Source organism: Anas acuta, chromosome 34, assembly GCF_963932015.1.
Source record: "Anas acuta chromosome 34, bAnaAcu1.1, whole genome shotgun sequence".
In the NCBI taxonomy this organism is placed as follows: Eukaryota; Metazoa; Chordata; class Aves; order Anseriformes; family Anatidae; genus Anas; species Anas acuta.
In genome coordinates, this window is record NC_089012.1 from 24,363 (window position 1) to 46,566 (window position 22,204).

The window sequence follows — 22,204 nt, forward strand, 5'->3', positions numbered from 1 at the left end:
CAAGAAAGGGACCAAACCCCAAAAAGACCACCAAAAAATTAAAAAAAAAAAAAAAGAAAAAAAGAAAGGGACCAAACCACTAAAAATTAAAAAAAAAAAAAAAAGAAAAAAAGAGGGGGGGGACCAAACCCCCAAGAGACCACCAAAAAATTAAGAAAAAAAAAGGGAGCAAACCCCCAAAAGACCAAAGATTAAAAAAAAAAAAAAAAGAAAAAAGGGACCAAACCCCAAAACCACTAAAAATTTTTTTAAAAAAAAAGAAAAAAGAAAAAAAAAAAAGGACCAAACCCCAAGAAGACCACCAAAAATTTAAAAAAAAATAATAACAAAAAAGGGACCAAACCCCAAAAAGACCACCAAAAAATTTTAAAAAATAAAAAGAAAAAAAAAAAAGGGACCAAACCCAAAAAGACCTCCAAAAAATTAAAAAAAAAAAATTAAAAAAAATTAAAAAAACCACCTGGGGTGCGTGGGACGGGATGGGAGGCGCCCAATTAAATGTGTGTTGTTTTTTTTTTTATGATTTTTTTTTGGGGGGGGTTTATGATTTTTTTTTTTTTTTTTTTTGGGGGGGGGGCCCGTTCACAACGCCAGGAGCGAGGGAGAATTCAAGGAGTCCGAGGACTGGTCGCTGCTGCTGCTCCGCTGATGCGAGGCTCCGCAGGTGGCTCCCTCTGGGTAGGTGAACACAAACGAAGACGTATAGGAGGGGTTAGGTGGCACCGGGGGGGGGGCCCCCGGCGCGAAGCAGCAGCTGGGGAAGGGGCCCTGGGGACCCGGCTGGAACGGGAAGGCGACGGGCCCCGGCGGCTCCTCTTTGCCCAGGGTGCTCACCTCGGGGGGGCCGGCACCCAAGGGTGCGGCGTCCTCGAAGGGGAGCTTGCAGGCGGGCGCGTGGGCCACCAGGACGAATTCCAGGCGCTCCTTCTCCTTCTGCAGCTCGGCGATCTCCGACTCCAGCTCGGCTTTCTCCTCCTCCAGCTGGTCCGTCTCCTGGGGGGGGGACAAAGGGGAGAGGGTGAGGGACAGGTAGGGACACCGAGGGACACCAAGGGACAGGCAGGGACATCGCCAAGGGACATCACCAAAGGACATCACCAAAGGACACCAAGGGACATCGCCAAGGGACAGGTAGGGACACCAAGAGACACCAAGGGACATCACCAAGGGACACCAAGGGACAGGCAGGGACGCCAAGGGATGCCACCAAGGGACGCCGCCAAGGGACATCACCAAGGGACAGGCAGGGACGCCACCAAGGGACACCACGGGACATCACCAAGGGACACAGGTGGCACCACCAAGGGACGCCACCAAGGGACAGGCAGGGACACCAAGGGACACCACCAAGGGACACCAAGGGACGACGCCAAGGGACATCCTTGGTGATGTCCCTTGATGGACACCACGCGACACCACCAAGGGACACCAAGGGACAGGCAGGGACACCAAGGGACACCACCAAGGGACACCAAGGGACGACGCCAAGGGACATCCTTGGTGATGTCCCTTGATGGACACCACGCGACACCACCAAGGGACACCAAGGGACAGGCAGGGACACCAAGGGACATCACCAAGGGACGCCACCAAGGGACACAGGTGGCATCGGCGCTCTCCCCACTGCTGTTTTGGGGATGGAGGTGTCACCTCCAGCATCCCCCCCCTGGGGTGTGCGGCCCCCTCCGATGTCCCCCCCCCCCCCCAGATCCTGGGGACAGCGCTGTCCCCTCTCCGATGTCCCCTTGCTTCTGGGGACGATGCTGTCCCCTCCCTGATGGCCCCTTGATGCCTTTCACGGGGGTGTCCCCAGCTCCTGGGGACAGCGTTGTCCCCCTCCAATGTCCCCCTCTGATGTCCCCTGCTGCTGGGGGTGGCATTGTCCCCGTGCCACCTCCCCCATCGATGTCCCCTGCTGCTGGGGGTGGCAGCACTCCCCTTCAATGTCCCTGGGTCGGTGTCTCCTGCTTTTGGGGACACTGTCACCCCCCTCCCCGGGCATCCCAAGTATCACATCTCCCCTCTGATGTCCCCTTTTGGGGTCACCATCCCCCTCCTCCAGGTGTCCCCAGCTCCTGGGATCACCACTGTCCCCTCTGCCATTCCCAGGTCCCCTTCTCTGATGTCCCCAATTGTTGGGGACACATTGTCCCCCTCCAACATCCTTGGACATCCATCTGTCCCCTCTGATGTCCCCAGCTCCTGGGGACAGTGCCACCCATCTCCTGTGTCCCTGTAGGACACCTGCACCTGGAGGGACCAACGTCCCCAACCCCTGGGGACAGTGCCACCCCCCTCAATGTGCCCAGCTCCCAGGGACATCATCAGCCCCTGGTGGCATCCCCCAGCCTTGGGGACACCACTGTCCCCAACCAACATCCCCAGCTCCCTGGGACATGCACCTGTAGGTGTCCATCTGTCCCTCCAACAGGGACTGGGGACGTCATTGTCCCCATGTCCTGAGGACATCATTGTCCCCATCTGGTGCCCACAGCCCCAGAAATGTCCCCGTGATGTCCCCAGCATCATGACGCCGTTGTCACCATCGAGCATCCCCAGCACCTGCACTCCTACAAGTCCTTGTCACCCCCTCCAGCGTGCCTTGGGGACATCGGTGTCCCCTCCCAGCATCCTGAGGACATCACTGTCCCCATGTGACATCCTCAGCATCCGCAAATTTTGGCGTGGCTCTGTCCCCACATAGTGTCCCCAGACCCCTCAGCCTTCAGCATCAAGTCCCCCAAGATGTCCCCAGATGTTGGGGACACCGCTGTCCCCACTGCCACCAGTAGCTCTGTGTCCCCAGACCCCTCATCCTTCAGCATCGAGTCCCCCCCGAGATGTCCCCAGATATTGGGGACACCGCTGTCCCCATATAACATCCCCAGGCCCCTCATCCTTCAGCATCAAGTCCCCCAAGATGTCCCAAGCTATTGGGGACACCTCTGTCCCTACTGCCACCATCAGCAATGTGTCCCCAGGTCCCTCACCCTTCAGCATCAAGTCCCCTGAGATGTCCCCAGACACCGGGGACACCACTGTCTCCACTGCCACCATCAGCTCTGTCCCCACATAACGCCCCCAGACCTCTCAGCCTTCATCATCGAGTCCCTCTGAGATGTCCCCAGCTGTTGGGGACACCACTGCCGCCATCAGCAACGTGTCCCCAGGCCCTTCACCCTTCAGCATCAAGTCCCCTGAGATGTCCCCAGATATTGGGGACACTGCTGTCCCCATATAACATCCCCAGGCCCCTCATCCGTCAGCATCAAGTCCCCCAAGATGCCCCAAGCTATTGGGGACACCTCTGTCCCTACTGCCACCATCAACTCTGTCCCCACATAACGCCCCCAGACCTCTCATCCTTCACCATCAAGCCCCTCTGAGATGTCCCCAGCTGTTGGGGACACCACTGCCACCAGTAGCTCTGTGTCCCCAGACTCCTCACTCTTCAGCATCAAGTCCCCCTGAGATGCCCCCAGCTGTTGGGGACACTGCTGTCCCCGTTGCCACCATCAGCAATGTGTCCCCAGGTCCCTCATCCTTCAGCATCAAGTCCCCTGAGATGTCCCCAGATATTGGGGACACCGCTATCCCCACTGCCACCATCAGCTCTGTCCCCAGACCCCTCACCCTTCACCATCAAGTCCCCCTGCGATGTCCCCAGCTGTCGGCGACACCTCCGCCGCCCCCACCACCCCACCCTGCTGGCCATGCCCACCCTTTTTTTTTTTTTTTTTGGGACATCCCCAACCTCGGGGGACCCCGATGTCCCCTCGTGTCCCCCTCGTGCCACTCACCGCCTGCAGCCGATCCGTCAGCTCCCGGCGCCGGTTGCGGCACTTGGCGGCCGCCAGCTTGTTCCTCTCCCTCCTCACACGGCGCTTCTCCTCCTCCTCCGGGGTCAACTGCGAGGGGACAGTGCCATCAGCGAGGTGCCACCACCGTGTCACCCCCCCTCAACCATCCCACCACCCCTGAGCCCCCCCAAGGGTTGGGGACCTTTTTGGGGACTCACCGTTTCCTCGCGGCTCCGCCGGGGCCGGGCGCGAGCGGGACGCGCTGGGGGGGCTGAAGGGAAGCCCCCCATGCCCGGTGCGGAGTAGCTGGGTCCCGGTAGGTCATAAGGGTCCACGGGGGCTGTTGGGGGGGGAGGATGCGCCATGGGCCCCCCCGGGGGCTGCGACTGGGCCACCGAGGAGATGAGGGTGGGCTGCACCAGCCACTGCAGGTCCTGGCTCGTGGTGATGGCCGTCACCGTGGGCACGAAGGAGCCGGGCATGTCCCCCAGGCCGCTGCACTCCTGCGGAGAAGGGGACGGTCAGGGTGCTGCAGAACCACCCCCGGAGCACCCATGGGTGCCCACCCCCCCCTCCCTGCTTCTGCAGGGCACCAGCAGGTGGGAGCAAGGCTCGTGGCGATGCGTGCCACCTCGCCGGCACCAGCAGGTGCCTCGTGCACCAGTGTGCAAGACCTTGTGGTCCAGCACCCAAAACTTTGCACCCCTGCACCCATGCACAGACACACGGACCCCTTGCAATGTGCACGTTGGTGCAAGGGATGTTGTGCACAAGTCCCTTGTGCAAGGAGCATCCAGCATCCATGCACAGAGCTCTCATCCTGCTGGCACCAACGTGCAAGACCCTGCACCCCAGCACCATGCACAGACCCCTTGCAATGTGCACATTGGTGCAAGGGATGTTGTGCACGAGTCCCTTGTGCACGGAGCCTCCAGCACCCGTGCACGGAGACCTCACTGCTCTGGCACCAACGTGCAAGATCTTGCAGACCAGCACCCATGCAGTGACACCTTGCAATGTGCTTGACCTCCCTTGCACCAACGTGCACAAGTCCCTTGTGCACGGAGCCCCCAGCACCTGTGCACAGAGACCTCGCTCCTCTGGCACCAACGTGCAAGACCTTGCACCCCAGCACCACGCACAGGCCCCTTGCAAGATGCACATTGGTGCAAGGGATGTTGTGCACAAGTCCCTAGTGCACAGAGCCTCCAGCACCCATGCACGGAAACCTCACTGCTCTGGCACCAATGTGCAAGACCTTGTACCCCAGCACCCATGCAGTGACACCTTGCAACGTGCTTGACCTCCCTTGCACCAATTTGCACAAGTCCCTTGTGCATGGAGCCCCCAGCACCCATGCACAGAGACCTCACTGCTCTGGCACCAACGTGCAAGACCTTGCACCCCAGCACCTGTGCACAGACACCTTGCAAGATGCACATTGGTGCAAGGGATGTTGTGCACAAGTCCCTCGTGCAAGGAGCCCCCAGCACCCATGCACAGAGCTCTCACCCTGCTGGCACCAACGTGCAAGACCCTGCACCCCAGCACCCCTGTACAGAGACCTTGCAATGCACTGCCCCCCCCCCCCCCGTACCCCCCCCCAAATTGCACTGGGGGGGGGGAAACAACCATGTGCCTGCTGCACCCCAGTTGCACAAGGAAATTGGGGGGGGGGGGAGGTGAATTGTGAATTGCGCACTGTGTTCCCCCCCCATACACACATTGAACTGAGACCCATAAATTTTGGGGGTGCAGCACTCCCTCAACAACCCCCAAAGGGTTAAACTCCTATGGGGGGGGCAGCACTCCCCCCAAACCACGAAGGGGTAATTATTATTTTTTAAATTTACTTTGGGGGGGGTGCAATGCTCCCCCACTCCCAGGCCTTAAATATTTTGGAGGCACTCCTTAAAGGGTTAAATTTATTTTGGGGGGGGGGTGTGTGTGTGTGTGTGTGTGTGTGCAATGCTTCCCCACAGGCCCAGGCTTTAAATATTTTGGGGGCACTCCCTAAAGGGTTAAATTTATTTTTTGGGGGGGGTGCAATACTCCCCAAATCCTTAAAGATTTTGGGGGCGCTCTCCCAAGGGTTACATTTATTTGGGGGAGGGGTGCAATGCTCCCCCGCACCCCCACCCCTTAAATATTTTGGGTGCATTACCCCAAGGGTTAATTTTTTTTTTTGGGGGGGTGCAATGCTCCCCAAATCCTTAAAGATTTTGGGGGCGCTCTCCCAAGGGTTACATTTATTTGGGGGAGGGGTGCAATGCTCCCCCGCACCCCCACCCCTTAAATATTTTGGGTGCATTACCCCAAGGGTTAATTTTTTTTTTTGGGGGGGTGCAATGCTCCCCAAAACCTTAAAGATTTTGGGGGCGCTCTCCCAAGGGTTAATATTCTTTGGGGGAGGTGTGCAATGCCCCCCCAACCCCTTAAATATTTTGGGTGCATTACCCCCAAGGGTTAATTATTTTTTTTTGGGGGGGGAGGGGTGCAATGCTCCCCAAATCCTTAAATATTTTGGGGGCGCCCTTAAATATTTTGGGGGCGCTCTCCCAGGGTTACATTTATTTTGGGGGGGTTGCAATGCTCCCCAAAACCTTACTCATTTTGGGGGCGCTCCCCAAACATTAACATTTTCGGGGATGCTCCCCAACCCCGAACCCCCCCCCCAAAAAAAATAACCCCAAAACACCCAGCTGGGAGGGGGCGTGGCCGCGGGGGGGGTGGGCGGGGCCATCCGCCCGTCTCCTAGCAACAAGGGGGGGGGTTGTGGGGGGGGCGCCGCGTTCCAAAATAACCCGGCGCGCGCGCGCGCTCTCCCCGCGCCGCGTCATCACGGAGGGTTCCAGCGCGTCACGCGTTTACGCACGACCCCGCCCCCCCCCCCACCGGCTCCGCCGCCGCCGCCGCCGCCGCCCCCCGCCGCAGCTCCGGGGCTCGCTCTCACCTGCGCGGCCGCCGCCGCCGCCGGGCTACCGAAGGAGTCCACCGAGGAGAGGTACTGAGACTCCGCCGAGGGCGAGGAGCTGCACCGGGAGCCCGAATCGTAGTCACCGGGGAACCCCTGGTACATGGCCCCGGGGGCGCGGGGGCCGCGCCGCCGCCACGCCAAGGCTGCGCCCGGAGCGGGGGAAAAGTCAAGCCACCGGCATCGCCGCCGCCGGGGCCCGCTGCTGGAGCCGCCTCGCCGGGTCGAGGGGCCGGTAAGGTCCGCGCTGCCGCCGTGCAAAGTCCCGTTCCGCCGCCCCGGAGCTCGAGCACCCCACCGGGGCGAGCAGCCGCCGCCGCTGCCGTTCCGGGCTCCGGTACGAGCCCCGCTCCGCCGTTAAACCCCGCGAGGCGCCGTCCCGGTTGCCGTTCTCAAGTCCCGCCGCATCCGTGCCGCTGCTGCAAAGTCCCGGTTCGCCGCCGGTACTCCCGGTCCGGGCTCCGCTCCGCTCCTCCGCCGCTCGGTCCCGTTGGAACCCGTCCCCAAGCTCCGCTCTCCGGTGGCTCCGAGTCCCGGTACCGCTGCTACGAGCCCCCTTGCATCCGTGCCAGGCGCCGGTCCCGGTCCGGCGGTGCTAAGTCCCCGTTCGCGGTTCGGTTCCCCGGTGTCCTCCGCACGTTCTTTATGAATGAACCCCTCTCCGCCGCGCGGCCGCTTTATACGGCGGAGCCCCGCCCCCTTGCTGACGTCACGGCGGACCCCCCGAGCCCCCCTCGGAGCCCCTCCGGTGTCCGGTGCCGGTGTCGCTGCCCCTTGCCGGTGCCGGTGCCGCCGCCGCTCTGCGGCCCCGCCGCTGCCGCCGCCGTTAAGAGGCGCCGAGGAGGAGGGCGGGGAGCGGGGGGCATCCCTCGCCCCGCCCCGCCGGAGTTCCTGTGACGCAATTAGCCATATATGGGCTTGTCTCGGAGTGTTTGTTTGGTATCCTAGCAATGACGTCACAGGGAATCCCTTCGCCGCCGCCGCCGCCGCCGCCGCCGTGCGCGTATTAATAGAAACGGGCGCCGCGCTTCTAGAAACGGCCCGAACCGTCCGGGACCACGGCCCCGCACCCCCCCGGTAACCCACCCGTACCCCCCCCCGGTGCCCCCCCCCCTTCATTAACACCCCCCCCCCACCCCCCGGTAACCCCCTCCCGGTGATTCCCTTCCCCCCCCCCCCCCGACCCTTTCCCGTGCCCCCCTCCCTTGCTGACCCCCCCCCCCCCCGTAAACCCGGTGACCCCCCCCCACCCCCCACCCCCGGTGCTCCGCCCCCCCCCCGTGACGTCCTCCCGTAACCCCGCCCCCAAGCTGGGAATTCCCCCCCCAGCCCCGCCACGCACGTGCTCAGAGCACCGGCCCCGGGGGGGGGGGGGTGTTCCCGTTCCCCGCCCCCGCTACCGGGGACACCCCCTCCCCCTCCCCTCCCCCCCCCCGCCGAGACGTTACCGGGAGCGGGCTGCAGAGCTCCGGGGTGCTCCTGGGAGCGGGGGGATCGGACTCCCCCGCCTCCCGTCGGGGTGCTACCAGGACCGGGCTGCAGAGCACCGGGACGTGCCGGGACCGGGACACCGGGACCCCCCTGTAAGTGATACCGAGACCCGGCGGTGAGACACCGGGGGGGTGGGGGGGGCTGGTCCCGGTACCGCGGCAACTCTATTTGCCCCCCCCCCGAGGTGTTACCGGGACCTGGCTGCAGACCACCGGGTGGTCTCGGTACCGGGACCACAGGGAGAGCTCCCGACGGGGTGCAACCGGGACCGGGCTGCAAAGCCCCCGGGGTTTTTGGGGCGGGGGGCACCGGAGGTTCCCAGTATGGGGGTGTCGGGAGCCAGACTCTCAGGGGATGGTCCCGGGGAGCCGGGAAGGGGGAGGCAGGTCCCGGAGGATGACAGGGACACGGGGTGCATCCCCCCTCCCGGGGCAGGATCTCCCGGGGATTAACCGGCTGCCGCCCCCCCCGTGCCCATCCCGGGCTCGGGGACCACCCCCGGGCTCCCGACCGGTGGCTCGGCCCCGGGTGGCACGGCCGGGGCACGGCCGGGGGCTCTGATGTCACCCGTGGGAGCCCGCGCCCGGCGCTGAGTCACGGCGGGGCCACCGCGCCCGGCCGGCCCGCGGGGCCGTTCCCACGCGTTCCCATTCATTCATTCATTTCATTCATTCATTCATTCATTCATTCATTCATTCATTCATTCATTCACTCCCTGCCCCCGGGGTGCCCCCAGCCCCACTGCTCCTGGCTCCGGCCGTCCCCGGTGCTGGGGCTCCCCGGTGCTCCCGGTACCGGGTGCTCCCTGTCCCGGTGCCTTCAGGCCCGGTTGTCCCCGGCTGTCCTGGCCCCGGTGACTCTGTCCTGGTGCCTGCAGACCCGGTGGCCCCCTCTGCATGGTCCTGGTGGCCCTGGTCACCTTGTCCCCAGCGCTCCTGGCCCCCGGTGCACCCGGTCCCGGTGCCTGCAGGGCTGCTTGTCCCAGGCTGTCCCGGTTGTCCCGGGCTGTCCCGGTCCCGGTGCCTGCAGGTCCAATTGTCCCGGACTTTCCTGGTCCCAGTGCCTGCTGTCCCGGTCCCCCCAGCCTGTCCCAGTTATCCCAGTCCTGGTTGTCCCGGTAAGCCCGGTCCCCCCAGGCTGTCCCGGTGCCAGTGCCTGCAGGCCTTGTCCCCTCCGGGGCCATCCCGGTCCCGGTTGTCCCGGTTCCCCCGGGCTGTCCCAGTCCCGGGGCCTGCAGGCCCGGTTCTCCCAGGCTGTCCCGGTCCCGGTGCCGGTATCCCGGTCCCGGTTGTCCTGGTCCCCCCGGGATGTCCCGGTGGGCCTGGCTCCCCCAGGCTGTCCTGGTCCCGGTGCCGCTATCCCGGTCCCGGTTGTCCCTGTCCCGGTGGGCCCTGTCCCAGTCCTGGTTGTCCCGGTTCCCCCAGGCTGTCCCGGTCCCGGTATCCTGGTCCCGGTTGTCCCGGTTCCCCCAGGCTGTCCCGGTCCCGGTATCCTGGTCCCGGTTGTCCCGGTCCCCCCAGACTGTCCCGGTGCCAGTAGGCCCGGTCCCGGTTGTCCCGGTCCCGGTGCCCGTAGGCCCGGTCCCCCCCGGGCTGTCCCGGTTGTCCCGGTCTCCCCAGGCTGTTCCGGTCCCGGTTGTCCCGGTCCCGGCCCCCCCAGGCTGTCCCGGTGCCCGTAGGCCCGGTCCCGGTAGGCCCGGTCCTGGTTGTCCCGGTCCCGGTGGGCCCTGTCCCGGTTGTCCCGGCCCCCCCAGGCTGTCCCGGTCCCGGTTGTCCCGGTTCCGGCCCCCCCAGGCTGTCCCGGTGCCCGTAGGCCCGGTCCCCCCCGGGCTGTCCCGGTGCCGGTGCCCCGGCCCGGCCCCACGTGCTGCCGCCGCCGCCGGAGTAAACACTGCGCGTGTCGCCATGGCGACGGCGTTCCATGCCCCTGACGTCACCACGTCCGGCGTCCTTTGTTTACGTCGCGCGGCAACCGCCGTGGCCCTGGCAACGGAGAGGGAGGGGGGCGGGGCTTGGCGAGCTCGGGGGCGGGGCTTGGCGAGCCGGGGGGCGGGGCCTGCGCCAAGGTTTTCCCGCGCTCTGCGGGGCTGGGGACACGTGGGGGGGGGACACGGGGGCAAGGGGGGGGGACACGCGTGGGAGGGGGGGCACGGGGGATTTGGGGACCCCACGGACACCTCCCCGCGTGTCCCCCCCGGCCGCTCACCCCCCCACATGTCCCCCAATTGCCCCCCCCCATGTCCCCTTGTGCCCCCCCCGTGTCCCCAAGACCCCCCCAATGTCCCCAAGACCCCCCCCCATGTCCCCAAGACCCCCCCCCATGTCCCCAAGACCCCCCCCCGTGTCCCTAAGGTCCCCCCCCGTGTCCCCAAGACCCCCCCCATGTCCCTAAGGTCCCCCCCCCATGACCCTCCCCTCCCCCATGTCTCCCATTTTGCCCCCCCCCATCCACTCGTGGTCCCCTTGTGCCCCCCCCCAGGTCCCTAAGGTCCCCCCCTGTGTCCCCACCCCCATGTCCCCAAGCCCCCCCCCCCCACATTGCCCCCCCCCCCAAATGAGCCGCTTTGTCACAAGAGTTTTTATTAAAGTGTAAACCCCGCGCAGGGGGGGCCCCCGCGCCCCCCCCCCGAGCGAACCCCCCCACGGAGGGGGGTTGGGGGGGTGGGGGGGAGCCCCCGGTCTTGTCCCCCCCCCCCCCCAGCAGGGTGACACCCCCGGGGAGGGGGGGGGTCACTGCGGCTTCGCTTTGGCACTTGGGAGCTTGGCCTGGATCCTGGGGACAGAGGGCGGCCGTGGGGGGGGGGCACCCCAAAAATTGGGGAGGGGGCACCCCAACATTTTTAGAGGAGGCACCTCAAAAATTGGGGAGGGGGCACCCCAAAAAAGGGGGGGAACCCCCCAAAAAATGAGGAGGGTGCACCCCAAAATTTGGGGAGCACCCCAGAATTTGGGAATGGGGCACCCCAATTTTTTTAAGGGGCATCCCAAAATTTGGGGAGGGGGCACCCCAAAATTTTTTTGGGGCACCCCAAAAATTGGGGGGCGCCCCAAAAAATGGGGGGCACCCCAAAGTTTGGGGAGGGGGCACCCCATTTTTTTGGGGGGGGCACCCCAAAATTTTTTGGGGGCACCCCAAAATTTGGGGAGGGGGCACCCCAAAAATTGGGGGGGGGGTCCCTCACCTGGCGCGGAGGTGACTCAGGTGGTTCCTCAGCAGGCTGCCGTACCGGTCGATTTGGGCCTTGGGGACAGTTGGGGACAATTTTTTTTTAGGGTGGGGGGGCAATTGGGGACGTGTTGGGGGCAGTTGGGGACGGGGGGGTGGGCAATTGGGGACATGGGGGGGGGGGGGCAGAGGGATCTCCAATGCACGTCCCCCCGCTGTCCCCAATGCTCTCCACCCCCCGTGTCCCCAATGTCCCCGATGTCCCCAAACCCGTGTCCCCCCCCCAGGTGTCACCCCCCCCCGGTGTCCCCAGCCCCGTGCCCCCCCCCGTGTCCCCCCCCGTACCTGGTGGTGCCGGTAGAGCACGGGGAAGGTGAACGCGCAGATGACGCCTGGGGGGGGGAACGGCCACATCAGGGACCCCCCCTTGTCCCCTTGTGTCCCCCCCCTGTCCCCATGTGTCCCCCACCCCCTCCGTCCCCATAAGGTGCCCCCCCCCGTGCTCCCAAACTGCTGTCCCCGTGTCCCCATCCCCGTGTCCCCATCCCTTTGCCCCATTCCTGTCCCCGTCCCCATGTCCCCGTGTCCCCATCCCATGTCCCTCCCATGTCCCCACCCCATGTCCCCATCCCATATCCTGTCCCCATGTCCCCACCCTGTGTTCCCCCTGTGTCCCCATGTCCCCATCCCCTGTCCCCATCCCTGTGTCCCCGTGTCCCCATATCCCCATCCCATCCCCATCCCCTGTCCCCATCCCCGTGTCCCCATCCCTTTGCCCCATTCCTGTCCCCGTCCCCATGTCCCCATGTCCCCACCCCATGTCCCCATCTCATATCCTGTCCCCATGTCCCCACCCTGTGTCCCCACTCCATGTCCCCATCCATAACCCATGTCCCCATCCCCATGTCCCCATGTGTCCCCATCCCATATCCCATCCCCCTGTCCCCACCCCCTGTCCCCATCCCATAACCCATGTCCCCATCCCCATCCCCGTGTCCCCATCCCTGTCCCCATGTCCCCACCCCATGTCCCCATCCCATATCCCATCCCCGTGTCCCCATGTCCCCATCACCATCCCATATCCCCTGTTCCCATCCCCATCCCCATATCCTCATCCCTGTCCCCACATCCCCATCCCCATCCTTGTGTCCCCATCCCCATGTCCCCACCCCATGTCCCCATGTCCCCCCCCGTGTCCCCCCCGTGCCGTACCCACTCCGAGCAGCGTCACCCCGTTGAAGACGGCCCCCACGTAGGTGAGCAGGTAGAAGAGGAAGGCGAACTGCGCCCGGAGCGCGCTGTCACCGCTGCTGTCCCCAACCCTGTCCCCAACCCCGTCCCCAACCCCGTCCCCAACCCCGTCCCCACCCCATGGCACCCCACAGCGCCCCCTGCTGGCCCCCTCCCCACACCCACAGCCCCCTTGTGCCACAGGGGCCGGTGTCCCCCCCATGTCCCCGTTGTCCCCCCCATGTCCCCAATGTCCCCAAATGTCCCCGGTGTCCCCCCATGTCCCCAATGTCCCCCCCCATGTCCCTGGTGTTCCCCCCCCATGTCCCCAATGTCCCCAAATATCCCCGGTGTCCCCCCATGTCCCCAATGTCCCCCCCCCCCATGCCCCTCCATGTCTCCCCATGGTCCCAGTGACCCCAGTGCCCCCCACAGCCCCATAGCACCCCATGTCCCCAGTGGCCCCCAGGCCCCTGATGTCCCCCCCGTCCCCTATGACCCCAGTGTCCCCCCATAACCCTGCTGCCTCCCATGACCCCGCTGCCCCCTGTGACCCTAATCTTCCCCTACAACCCCAATCTTCCCCTACAACCCCAATCTTCCCCCATAACCCCAATGTCCCCTACAACCCCAATATTCGCCCACAACCCCAATCTTCCCCTACAACCCCAATGTCCCCCCATAACCCCAATGTCCCCTCCTATCTCCCATGACCCCAATATCCCCTATAACCCCAATATTCCCCCATAACCCCAATCTTCCCCTACAACCCCGCTGCCCCCGTGACCCCCCATTGCCCCCCATGACCCCAATCTTCCCCTACAACCCCGCTGTCCCCCATGACCCTGCTACCCCCCATGACCCCCCTGCCCCTCGTGCCCCCCCCCGTGACCCCATTACCTTGAGGGACTCGGGGATGCTGTGGACGAGGAAGAGGCGGGTGAGGGTGCGGGTGGCGGCCGCCAGGTGCCGGCCCAGGCGCCGGGCCCAGCGCTGCTGCTGCTCGGGGCTCAGCCCCACCGCGTCCCCCGGCCCCCTGGGGACAAGGACGGCCACCGGGTCACCCGGCCGGGTCACCCACGGGGTGGGCACGGGGACGGGCAGGGGGTCGGGGATGGGGATGGGAGGGGCCGTTGTGCGTTAAGGGGTTGGGGATGCCAGGGGGTACCCGAATGTCATGGGGATGGGGACAGGAGGGGACACCCCAATGCCATGGGGATGGGATCCCAGGGGGTACCCCAATATCACGGGGATGGGGACAGGAGGGGACACCCAATGTCATGGGGATGGGGACAGGAGGGGACACCCCAATGCCATGGGGATGGGATCCCAGGGGGTACCCCAATATCACGGGGATGGGGACAGGAGGGGACACCCAATGTCATGGGGATGGGGACAGGAGGGGACACCCCAATGCCATGGGGATGGGATCCCAGGGGGTACCCCAATATCACGGGGATGGGGACAGGAGGGGACACCCAATGTCATGGGGATGGGGACAGGAGGGGACACCCCAATGTGATGGGGACACCCCAATGTCATGGGGATGGGGACAGGAGGGGACACCCAATGTCATGGGGATGGGGACCCCAGGGGACACCCGATGTGACAGGGATGGGGACAGGAGGGGACACCCAATGTGATGGGGATTGGGACACCCCAATGCCATGGGGATGGGGACAGGAGGGGACGTCCCGTGTCATGGGGTTGGGGATGCCAGGGGGTACCCAAATGTCACGGGGATGGGGACCCCAGGGACACCCGATGTGACGGGGATGGGGACAGGAGGGGACACCCCATGTCATGGGGTTGGGGATCCCAGGGACCACCCCAATGCCCTGGGGATGGGGATCCCAAGGGCCACCCCAATAACATAGGGATGGGGATCCCAAGGGCCATCCCAAACCATGGGGCCACCCCAAACCACACAGACACCAATCCCAGGGGCCACCCCAAACCACGGAGACACCCCAAAACACAGCGATGGCAATCCCAGGGGCCACCCCAATACCATAGGGACTGGGACCCCAGGGGACACCCCAATGACATAGGGATGGGGATCCCAAGGGCCACCCCAATACCATGGGGACAACCCAAAACACAGGGACTGGGATCCCAAGGGCCACCCCAAACCACGAGGCCACCCCAAACCACGGGGACACCAATCCCAGGGGCCACCCCAATACCATAGGGACGGGGTTCCCAAGGGCCACCCCAAACTACGGGGACAGAGATCCCAGGGGCCACCCCAATACCATAGGAATGGGGATCCCAAGGGACACCCCAAACTATGGGGATGGGGATCCCACGGGCCACCCTAATGCTATAGGGACAGGGATCCCAAGCTCCATCCCAAACCACGAGGCCACCCCAAACCACGGGGACACCAATCCCAGGGGCCACCCCAATCCCATAGGGCCGGGGCCACCCCAGAGGCTCCGGGGTTGGATTTTGGGGGGTGTCACTCACCGGCTGGACTGCTCGGGGGTGGGGGGGCCGCGGCGCAGCGCCCTTAGGGCCACCTGGTGCAGGCGCAGGGGGAGGGTGACCCCCAGCACCGCCAGCGCCCCGTAGGCGCCCACGCTGACGGCGCTGAAGCGCGCCAAGCACCCAAGGGTGCCCAGCGTCCCCGCCAGCGCCAGCGCCGAGCGCCCCGGGGCGCGCCAGTACAGCAGCTCCCACACTGCGGGGACACTGGTGTGGGTGCCGGGGCCTCCCAGTGGGCCTCCCAGTGCTCCCAGTAGCCCCTCTGGGGTGACACAGAGTTCCCAGAGGCTCCCCAGTAGCACCTCCAGGTCGCCCCAGTGCTCCCAGTAGCCCCTCCGGGTCACCCCAGTGCCCCTCTGATAGTCCCAGTGGGCCTCCCAGTGCTCCCAGTAGCCCCTCTGGGGCGACCCAGAGTTCCCAGAGTCTCCCCAGTAGCCCCTCCAGGTCACCCCAGTGCTCCCAGTAGCCCCTCTGGGGTGACACAGAGTTCCCAGAGGCTCCCCAGTAGCACCTCCAGGTCACCCCAGTGCCCCTCTGATAGTCCCAGTGTCACCCCAGTGCTCCCAGTAGCCCCTCCGGGTCATCCCAGCATTCCCAGAGTCTCCCCAGTAGCCCTTCCAGGTCGCCCCAGTGCTCCCAGTAGCCCCTCTCGGGCGACCCAGAGTTCCCAGAGGCTCCCCAGTAGCCCCTCCAGGTCACCCCAGTGCTCCCAGTAGCCCCTCTCGGGCGACCCAGAGTTCCCAGAGGCTCCCCAGTAGCACCTCCAGGTCACCCCAGTGCTCCCAGTAGCCCCTCTGGGGCGACCCAGAGTTCCCAGAGGCTCCTCAGTAGCACCTCCAGGTCACCCCAGTGCTCCCAGTAGCCCCTCTGGGGCGACCCAGAGTTCCCAGAGGCTCCCCAGTAGCACCTCCAGGTCGCCCCAGTGCTCCCAGTAGCCCCTCTCGGGCGACCCAGAGTTCCCAGAGGCTCCCCAGTAGCACCTCCAGATCGCCCCAGTGCTCCCAGTAGCCCCTCCAGGTCATCCCAGTGTCCCTGGAGTCTCCCCAGTAGCCACCCCAGGACACCCCAGTGCTCCCAGTAGCCCCTCCAGGTCTCCCCAGAGTCCCCAGAGTCTCCCCAGTAGCCCTAGAGTCTCCCCAGTAGCCCCTCCAGGTCACCCCAGTGCCCCTAGGGTCTCCCCAGTAGCCCCTCTGATAGTCCCAGTGTCACCCCAGTGCTCCCAGTAGCCCCTCCAGGTCACCCCAGGGCCCTGCTACAGGTCCCAATGCCCCCTCCAGTACTCCCAGTATCCCCGTCAAGGCTCCCAGTGGCCCCCAGTAGCCCCTCTTGGTCACCCCAGTGCTCCCAGTTGCCCCTCCAGGTCACCCCAGTGCTCCCAGTAGCCCTAGAGTCTCCCCAGAAGCCCCTCCAGGACACCCCAGTGCTCCCAGTAACCCCTCCGGGTCACCCCAGAGTCCCTAGAGTCTCCCCAGTATCCCCTCAAGGTCTCCCCAGTGCCCCTCTGATAGTCCCAGTGTTACCCCAGTGCTCCCAGTGTCCACCCACTATCCCCTCCAGATCACCCCAGTGCCCCCAGCGTGCTTCCAGTGCCTCCCAGTGCCCCCTGCAGACCCCTCCCAGTGCCCCCCATGTTCCCCCCCTTCCCAGCCTCCTTTAAGATCCCCCCATGCTCCCAGTATCCCCTCCAGAACCTCCCAGTACTTCCCAGTACCCCCCAGTACCCCCACCCAGCCCCCTCCCCACATCCCCAGTTCCTCCCAGTGCCCCCCTCAATGTCCCTAGCCCCCCCCCACGGCCTCTCCCAGCGCTCCCAGTCCCCCCCCAGTACATCCCAGTGCTCCCAGTCCCCAGCCCCCAGCACAGGGGGGGGTCCAACAAAGCTTTGTGGGGGGGTCCCAAAAGGCTGGGGGGGTCCCAAAAGGCCTGGGGGGGGGCCCCGCCACCCACCTTGCCCCTCCATGGCGCCTCGGGTGCTGTGTGCAGGGGGGGGGGGCCTCCCCCCCCCCCTATTTTTAGCCACCAATCGAGCCCCACCCTGCAACCGGATTCCTGCCCCCCCCCCCCCCCGGGTCCCCCCCTCCCAAAAAATGCATCCCGGGGCCCTGATTGGCTGCTCACCCAGGACGTCAGCTCCTGTGGGGCTCGGCGATTGGTCGGGGGGGGGCGGGGGCCCCTCGGGGATTTGGGGGGGGGCCGGGGGGGGCTCCAGCGGGGGGGCTCGAGGGGCTCCCCCTGCAGGCGGGGGGGGCAGAGCGGGCAGTGGGGAGGGTCCCACGGGCGCTGCTGTGGGAAGGGGGGGGGAGAAGCTGGGGGGGGGGCACAAGCAGTGCCGTGAGCCCCCCCCCCCAAGACCCCCCCAGTAACCAGCCCCCTCTGCCCGCCCCCCCAGCACCCTAAGCCCCCCCAGGATTTTCTGGTCACCCCCCCATCACCTGCCCCCCCCCCAACACCCTCCCTTCCCCCCCCATCCCCTTTCATCAACCCCCCCCCATCATTTTGCCCCCCCCCCATCATTTTGCACCCCCCCGCCCCCCCCCCCCATTTCCCCCCATACCCAGGCTCGGTGGGGGCTCCCTGGGCACGGGTCTGCCAGCACCGAAGGGCCCCCCCCCGGCCCCCCCGGTCCCCGGGGCACTTCGTGGGGGGGGCACGAGCAGAAGCGCGGGGGTCCGGCCCCCGGGGGGGGGGGGGATTCAGGCGGGGGGGGCGGCCCCGGCGGGGGTCCCGACGACCTCGGGGAGTTGGCTCGCCGGGGGGGCCCCCCCCCCCGGAGAAGGCGATGTAGGAGAAAGTGAGTTCCCGGGGGGGGCCCCGGCCCCCCCCCGCCGCCACCTCTGCATCTTCATCCTCCTCTTCCTCCTCGGGGGGCTCCGGGGCCGCCTGCAGCTCGGCGAAGTCCGGCTCCTCGGGGCTGCCTTGAGGGGGGGGGGGGGGGCAATGGGGATGGGGGGGGGGTCGGGGGGTTGCTCCCCCCCCCCCATAGTCACCCTAATTTGGGCTGGGGGGGGGCTCGGCCCCACTCACCCTCCGTGGAGTCCGGCGTGGTGGAGGCCGTGGATGGAGCCTCTTCTGGGGGGGGGGGCGATCAGAGGGGCAAGGGGGGGGGCATGGGGGTCACCCTACAAGGCCTGCCCCCCCCCAGTGACAGGTGCCCCCCAAACCTGCCCCCCCCACACCCCCATGCCCACTGTGTCCCCGTGGCTTCATCACGGGTGCCCCCCCCCGCCCCCCCCCAGACACTCCCCATACCCCACCCTGCCCTCCGGTGCCCCCCCCATCCCCTAAATCCTCTCCCGGTGCCCCCATCCCTGGTGTCCCCCCACCCTCTCCATCCCCTCCCGGTGCCCCCCCTCCCGGTTCCCCATCCCCACCTGGTCCCTCCCGGTCCCTCCCGGTTGCCCATCCCCGGTACCCCCCCCCATCCCCTTCCAGTACCCCCCCCATCCTTTCCCAGTACCCTCCCCATCCCCTCCCGGTGCCCCCCTCATCCCCGGTACCCCCCCCCCCCAATCCCCTCCCGGTACCCCCCCCACCCCCCGCATCCCCTCCCGGTGCCCCCCCATCCCCTCCCAGTACCCCCCCCATCCTCTCCCAGTACCCTCCCCATCCCCTCCCGGTACCCCCCTCATCCCCGGTATCCCCCCCCCATCCCTTCCCAGTACCCCCCCAACCCCCCATCCCCTCCCGGTACCCCCCCCATCCTCTCCCAGTACCCTCCCCATCCCCTCCCGGTACCCCCCTCATCCCCGGTATCCCCCCCCCATCCTCTCCCAGTACCCCCCCACCCCCCCCATCCCCACCCGGTCCCCCCCCCCCCCCCCCCCCCCCCCCCGATTCCCCACCGCTCCCAGTACCCCCTCCCCATCCCCTCCCGTTTCCATCCCCGGTACCCCTCATCCCCGGTACCCCCCCCAATCCCCTCCCGGTCCCCCCCCCGCCCCCCCCCCGCTCCGTACTGCAGTGGGCGAAGCCCAGGACCTGCCCCATGGCGGCGGCCCCGGCATCAGGCTCCCGGTCGCCCCCGGCCCCGCTTCCCCCCCCCCGGCCCCGCCGCGCATCACGGCGGCGCCATGGCGGGGCCCGCGGCGGCGGCGGACAAAGGGCGGCGGCGGCGGCTGGGGGGGGGGCGGGGGGGGGACGGGACACGACGATGGGGGGGGTGGGGGGGGGCGGGGCACGGGCGGGGCCGCGCTGGGAACCGAGGAGCGGAGCCCCCCCTTCCCAGTACCCTCCCAGTGTCGCCCCGGTAAGGACTGGAGATGCCCAGTTCCTTCCCAGTGCCCCCCAGTAAGGACTGGAGACGCCCAGATCACTCCCAGTGTCGCCCCGGTAAGGACTGGAGATGCCCAGATCACTCCCAGTGCCCCCCAGTAAGGACTGCAGACCTCCAGTTCACTCCCAGTGTCCCCCCAGTAAGGACTGGAGACCCCCAGTTCACTCCCAGTGCCACCCCGGTAAGGACTGGAGATGCCCAGTTCACTCCCAGTGCCCCCCAGTAAGGACTGGAGATGCCCAGTTCCCTCCCAGTGCCCCCCAGTAAGGACTGGAGACGCCCAGATCACTCCCAGTGCCCCCCCGGTAAGGACTGGAGACTCCCAGATCACTCCCAGTGTCCCCCCAGTAAGGACCGGAGACGCCCAGTTCCCTCCCAGTGCCCACCAGTATTGCTCAGAACCCCCCCACACCGTTCTAGTGCCCCCCGGTAAGGACCGGAGATGCCCAGATCACTCCCAGTGCCCCCCAGTAAGGACTGGAGATGCCCAGTTCCCTCTCAGTGCCCCCCCGGTAAGGACTTGAGATGCCCAGTTCCCTCCCAGTGCCCCTCAGTAATGCCTGGAGACCCCCAATACCCTCCCAGTGCCCCCTAGTTCCATCCTGAGTGCCCCCAGTTCTCTCCCAGTTCCCCCCAGTATTGCTCAGAGTCCCCAAGCATCCTCCCAGTGCCCCCCAATAATGCCTAGAGACCCCCCTGCTCCCTCCCAGTGTCCCCCAGTTCTGCCCAGAGGTCACCAGTACCCTCCCAGTAACCCCCAGTGCTGGCCCCCGTGCCCCAGTGTGCTCACAGTTCCACCCAGTGCTCCCCAGAGTCCCCACAGTGTGCATCTAGTGCATCCCAGTACCCTCCCAGTGCCCCCCAGTACTGCACAGAGCCCCTCAATAACACCCCAGTGCCCCAAATTGCTGTCTAGAGCCCCTCAGTGTTCTCCCAGTGCCCACCAGTAATGCCTACAGGAGGTCTCTGGGCATTACTGGAGGGCACTGGGAGAGTGCTGGGAACCTCTGAGCGACACTGGGGGGCGCTGGAAGAGAGCTGAAGATCCGCAGGCATTACTGGGGGGGGGCACTGGGAGGGTGCTGGCGGGCTCTAAGCAACACTGGGACGCATTGGGAGGGAACTGGGGACACTCAGGACAGCACTGGGGTCACTGGGAGGGAACTGGGGGGTCTCCAGGCATTACTGGGGCGCACTGGAACAGAATTGAGGCGGCTGAGGGCAGCACTGGGGGGCACTGGGAGAGTACCGAAGATCAATAGGCATTACTGGGGGGCACTGGGGGGGTGCTGGGGGGCTCTGGGCAATACTGGGGGGGCACTGGAAGAGTGCTGAAGGTCCACAGGCATTACTGGGGGACACTGGGAGGGTCCTGAAGGCCAATAGGCATTAGTGGGGGGCACTGGGAGGGTTCTGAAGGCCCATAGGCATTACTGGGGGGCACTGGGAGAGTAACGAAGGTCCATAGGCATTACTGGGGGACACTGGGAGGGTCCTGAAGGCCCATAGGCATTACTGGGGAACACTGGGAGGGTCCTGAAGGCCAATAGGCATTACTGGGGGGCACTGGGAGGGTTCTGAAGGCCCATAGGCATTACCGGGGGGCACTGGGAGGGTCCTGAAGGCTCATAGGCATTACTGGGGGGCACTGGGAGGGTGCTGGGGGGCTCTGAGCAATACTGGGGGGGCACTGGGAGAGTGCTGAAGGTCCATAGGCATTACTGGGGGACACTGGGAGGGTCCTGAAGGCCAATAGGCATTACTGGGGGGCACTGGGAGGGTTCTGAAGGCCCATAGGCATTACTGGGGGGCATTGGGAGAGTAACGAAGGTCCATAGGCATTACTGGGGGACACTGGGAGGGTCCTGAAGGCCCATAGGCATTACTGGGGAACACTGGGAGGGTCCTGAAGGCCAATAGGCATTACTGGGGGGCACTGGGAGGGTTCTGAAGGCCCATAGGCATTACCGGGGGGCACTGGGAGGGTCCTGAAGGCTCATAGGCATTACTGGGGGGCACTGGGAGGGTGCTGGGGGGCTCTGAGCAATACTGGGGGGGCACTGGGAGAGTGCTGAAGGTCCATAGGCATTACTGGGGGACACTGGGAGGGTCCTGAAGGCCCATAGGCATTACTGGGGAACACTGGGAGGGTCCTGAAGGCCAATAGGCATTACTGGGGGGCACTGGGAGGGTGCTGGGGGGCTCTGAGCAATACTGGGGGGGGCACTGGGAGAGTGCTGAAGGTCCATAGGCATTACTGGGAGGCACTGGGAGGGTCCTGAAGGCCCATAGGCATTACTGGGGGACACTGGGAGGGTGCTGGGAGGCTCTGAGCAATACTGGGGGGGCACTGGGAGAGTGATGAAGGCCCATAGGCAATACTGGGGGACACTGGGAGGGTCCTAAAGGCCCATAGGCATTACTGGGGGGCACTGGGAGGGTGCTGGGGCCTCTAAGCAATATTGGGAGGCACTGGGTGGGTTAACCACTTGCTAGACACCTCTAGATACAGGCACTACTGGGAGGTACTGGGAAGGTGCTGGGGGGCCAGGGATTTGGAAGCTTTTAGAGGGTTCCAGGGATTCCGAAATTCTTTGAAGGTTCCAGGATGGGTCAGGAGAAACGGGACCCATGAGAGGAACTTGGAAGATTGGGCCTACTCCTGGAGATCTGAACGTTGGGCTTGTTACAAATGAAGTCTCAACTCGATCTGAATTTAGTCATATTTATAAAATGTGTAATATTTAAATATTCATAGTAATATTTACGAAAGGGTTTTGGGGA

The 22,204-nt window shown here is 65.4% G+C and overlaps 2 protein-coding genes and 1 long non-coding RNA gene across 4 annotated transcripts; all 3 read right to left on the reverse strand.

Annotated features, from left to right (window-relative positions):
* Nucleotides 1–534: 534 nt before the first annotated feature.
* FOSB (FosB proto-oncogene, AP-1 transcription factor subunit) lies at nucleotides 535–7,547 on the reverse strand. Of its 2 annotated transcripts, XM_068664611.1 has the most exons (5): nucleotides 6,754–7,547; nucleotides 4,019–4,303; nucleotides 3,801–3,908; nucleotides 835–993; nucleotides 535–674 (listed from the first exon to the last, which is right to left on the reverse strand). In XM_068664611.1, the coding sequence occupies exons 1-5, from the start codon at nucleotides 6,877–6,879 to the stop codon at nucleotides 609–611; spliced, it is 744 nt and encodes a 247-aa protein (XP_068520712.1). In that variant the 5' UTR covers nucleotides 6,880–7,547; the 3' UTR covers nucleotides 535–608. The 2 variants fall into 2 exon arrangements, with proteins under 2 accessions (XP_068520712.1, XP_068520711.1); XM_068664610.1 differs by having other exon boundaries at nucleotides 543–993.
* A 3,280-nt stretch (nucleotides 7,548–10,827) lies between these two features.
* On the reverse strand, nucleotides 10,828–17,214 carry LOC137846590 (reticulon-2-like). Its single transcript, XM_068664594.1, has 7 exons — nucleotides 17,095–17,214; nucleotides 15,130–15,343; nucleotides 13,561–13,696; nucleotides 12,643–12,712; nucleotides 11,776–11,822; nucleotides 11,447–11,505; nucleotides 10,828–11,037 (listed from the first exon to the last, which is right to left on the reverse strand). Exons 1-7 carry the CDS (start codon nucleotides 17,105–17,107, stop codon nucleotides 10,995–10,997), a joined length of 582 nt encoding a protein of 193 aa, XP_068520695.1. The 5' UTR covers nucleotides 17,108–17,214; the 3' UTR covers nucleotides 10,828–10,994.
* Nucleotides 17,215–17,706: 492 nt separating this feature from the next.
* LOC137846593 (uncharacterized) lies at nucleotides 17,707–19,275 on the reverse strand. The gene is made up of 3 exons (XR_011090558.1): nucleotides 19,104–19,275; nucleotides 18,172–18,216; nucleotides 17,707–18,062 (listed from the first exon to the last, which is right to left on the reverse strand). It is a non-coding gene; the product is annotated as an uncharacterized lncRNA (long non-coding RNA).
* Between the last annotated feature and the right edge of the window lie 2,929 nt (nucleotides 19,276–22,204).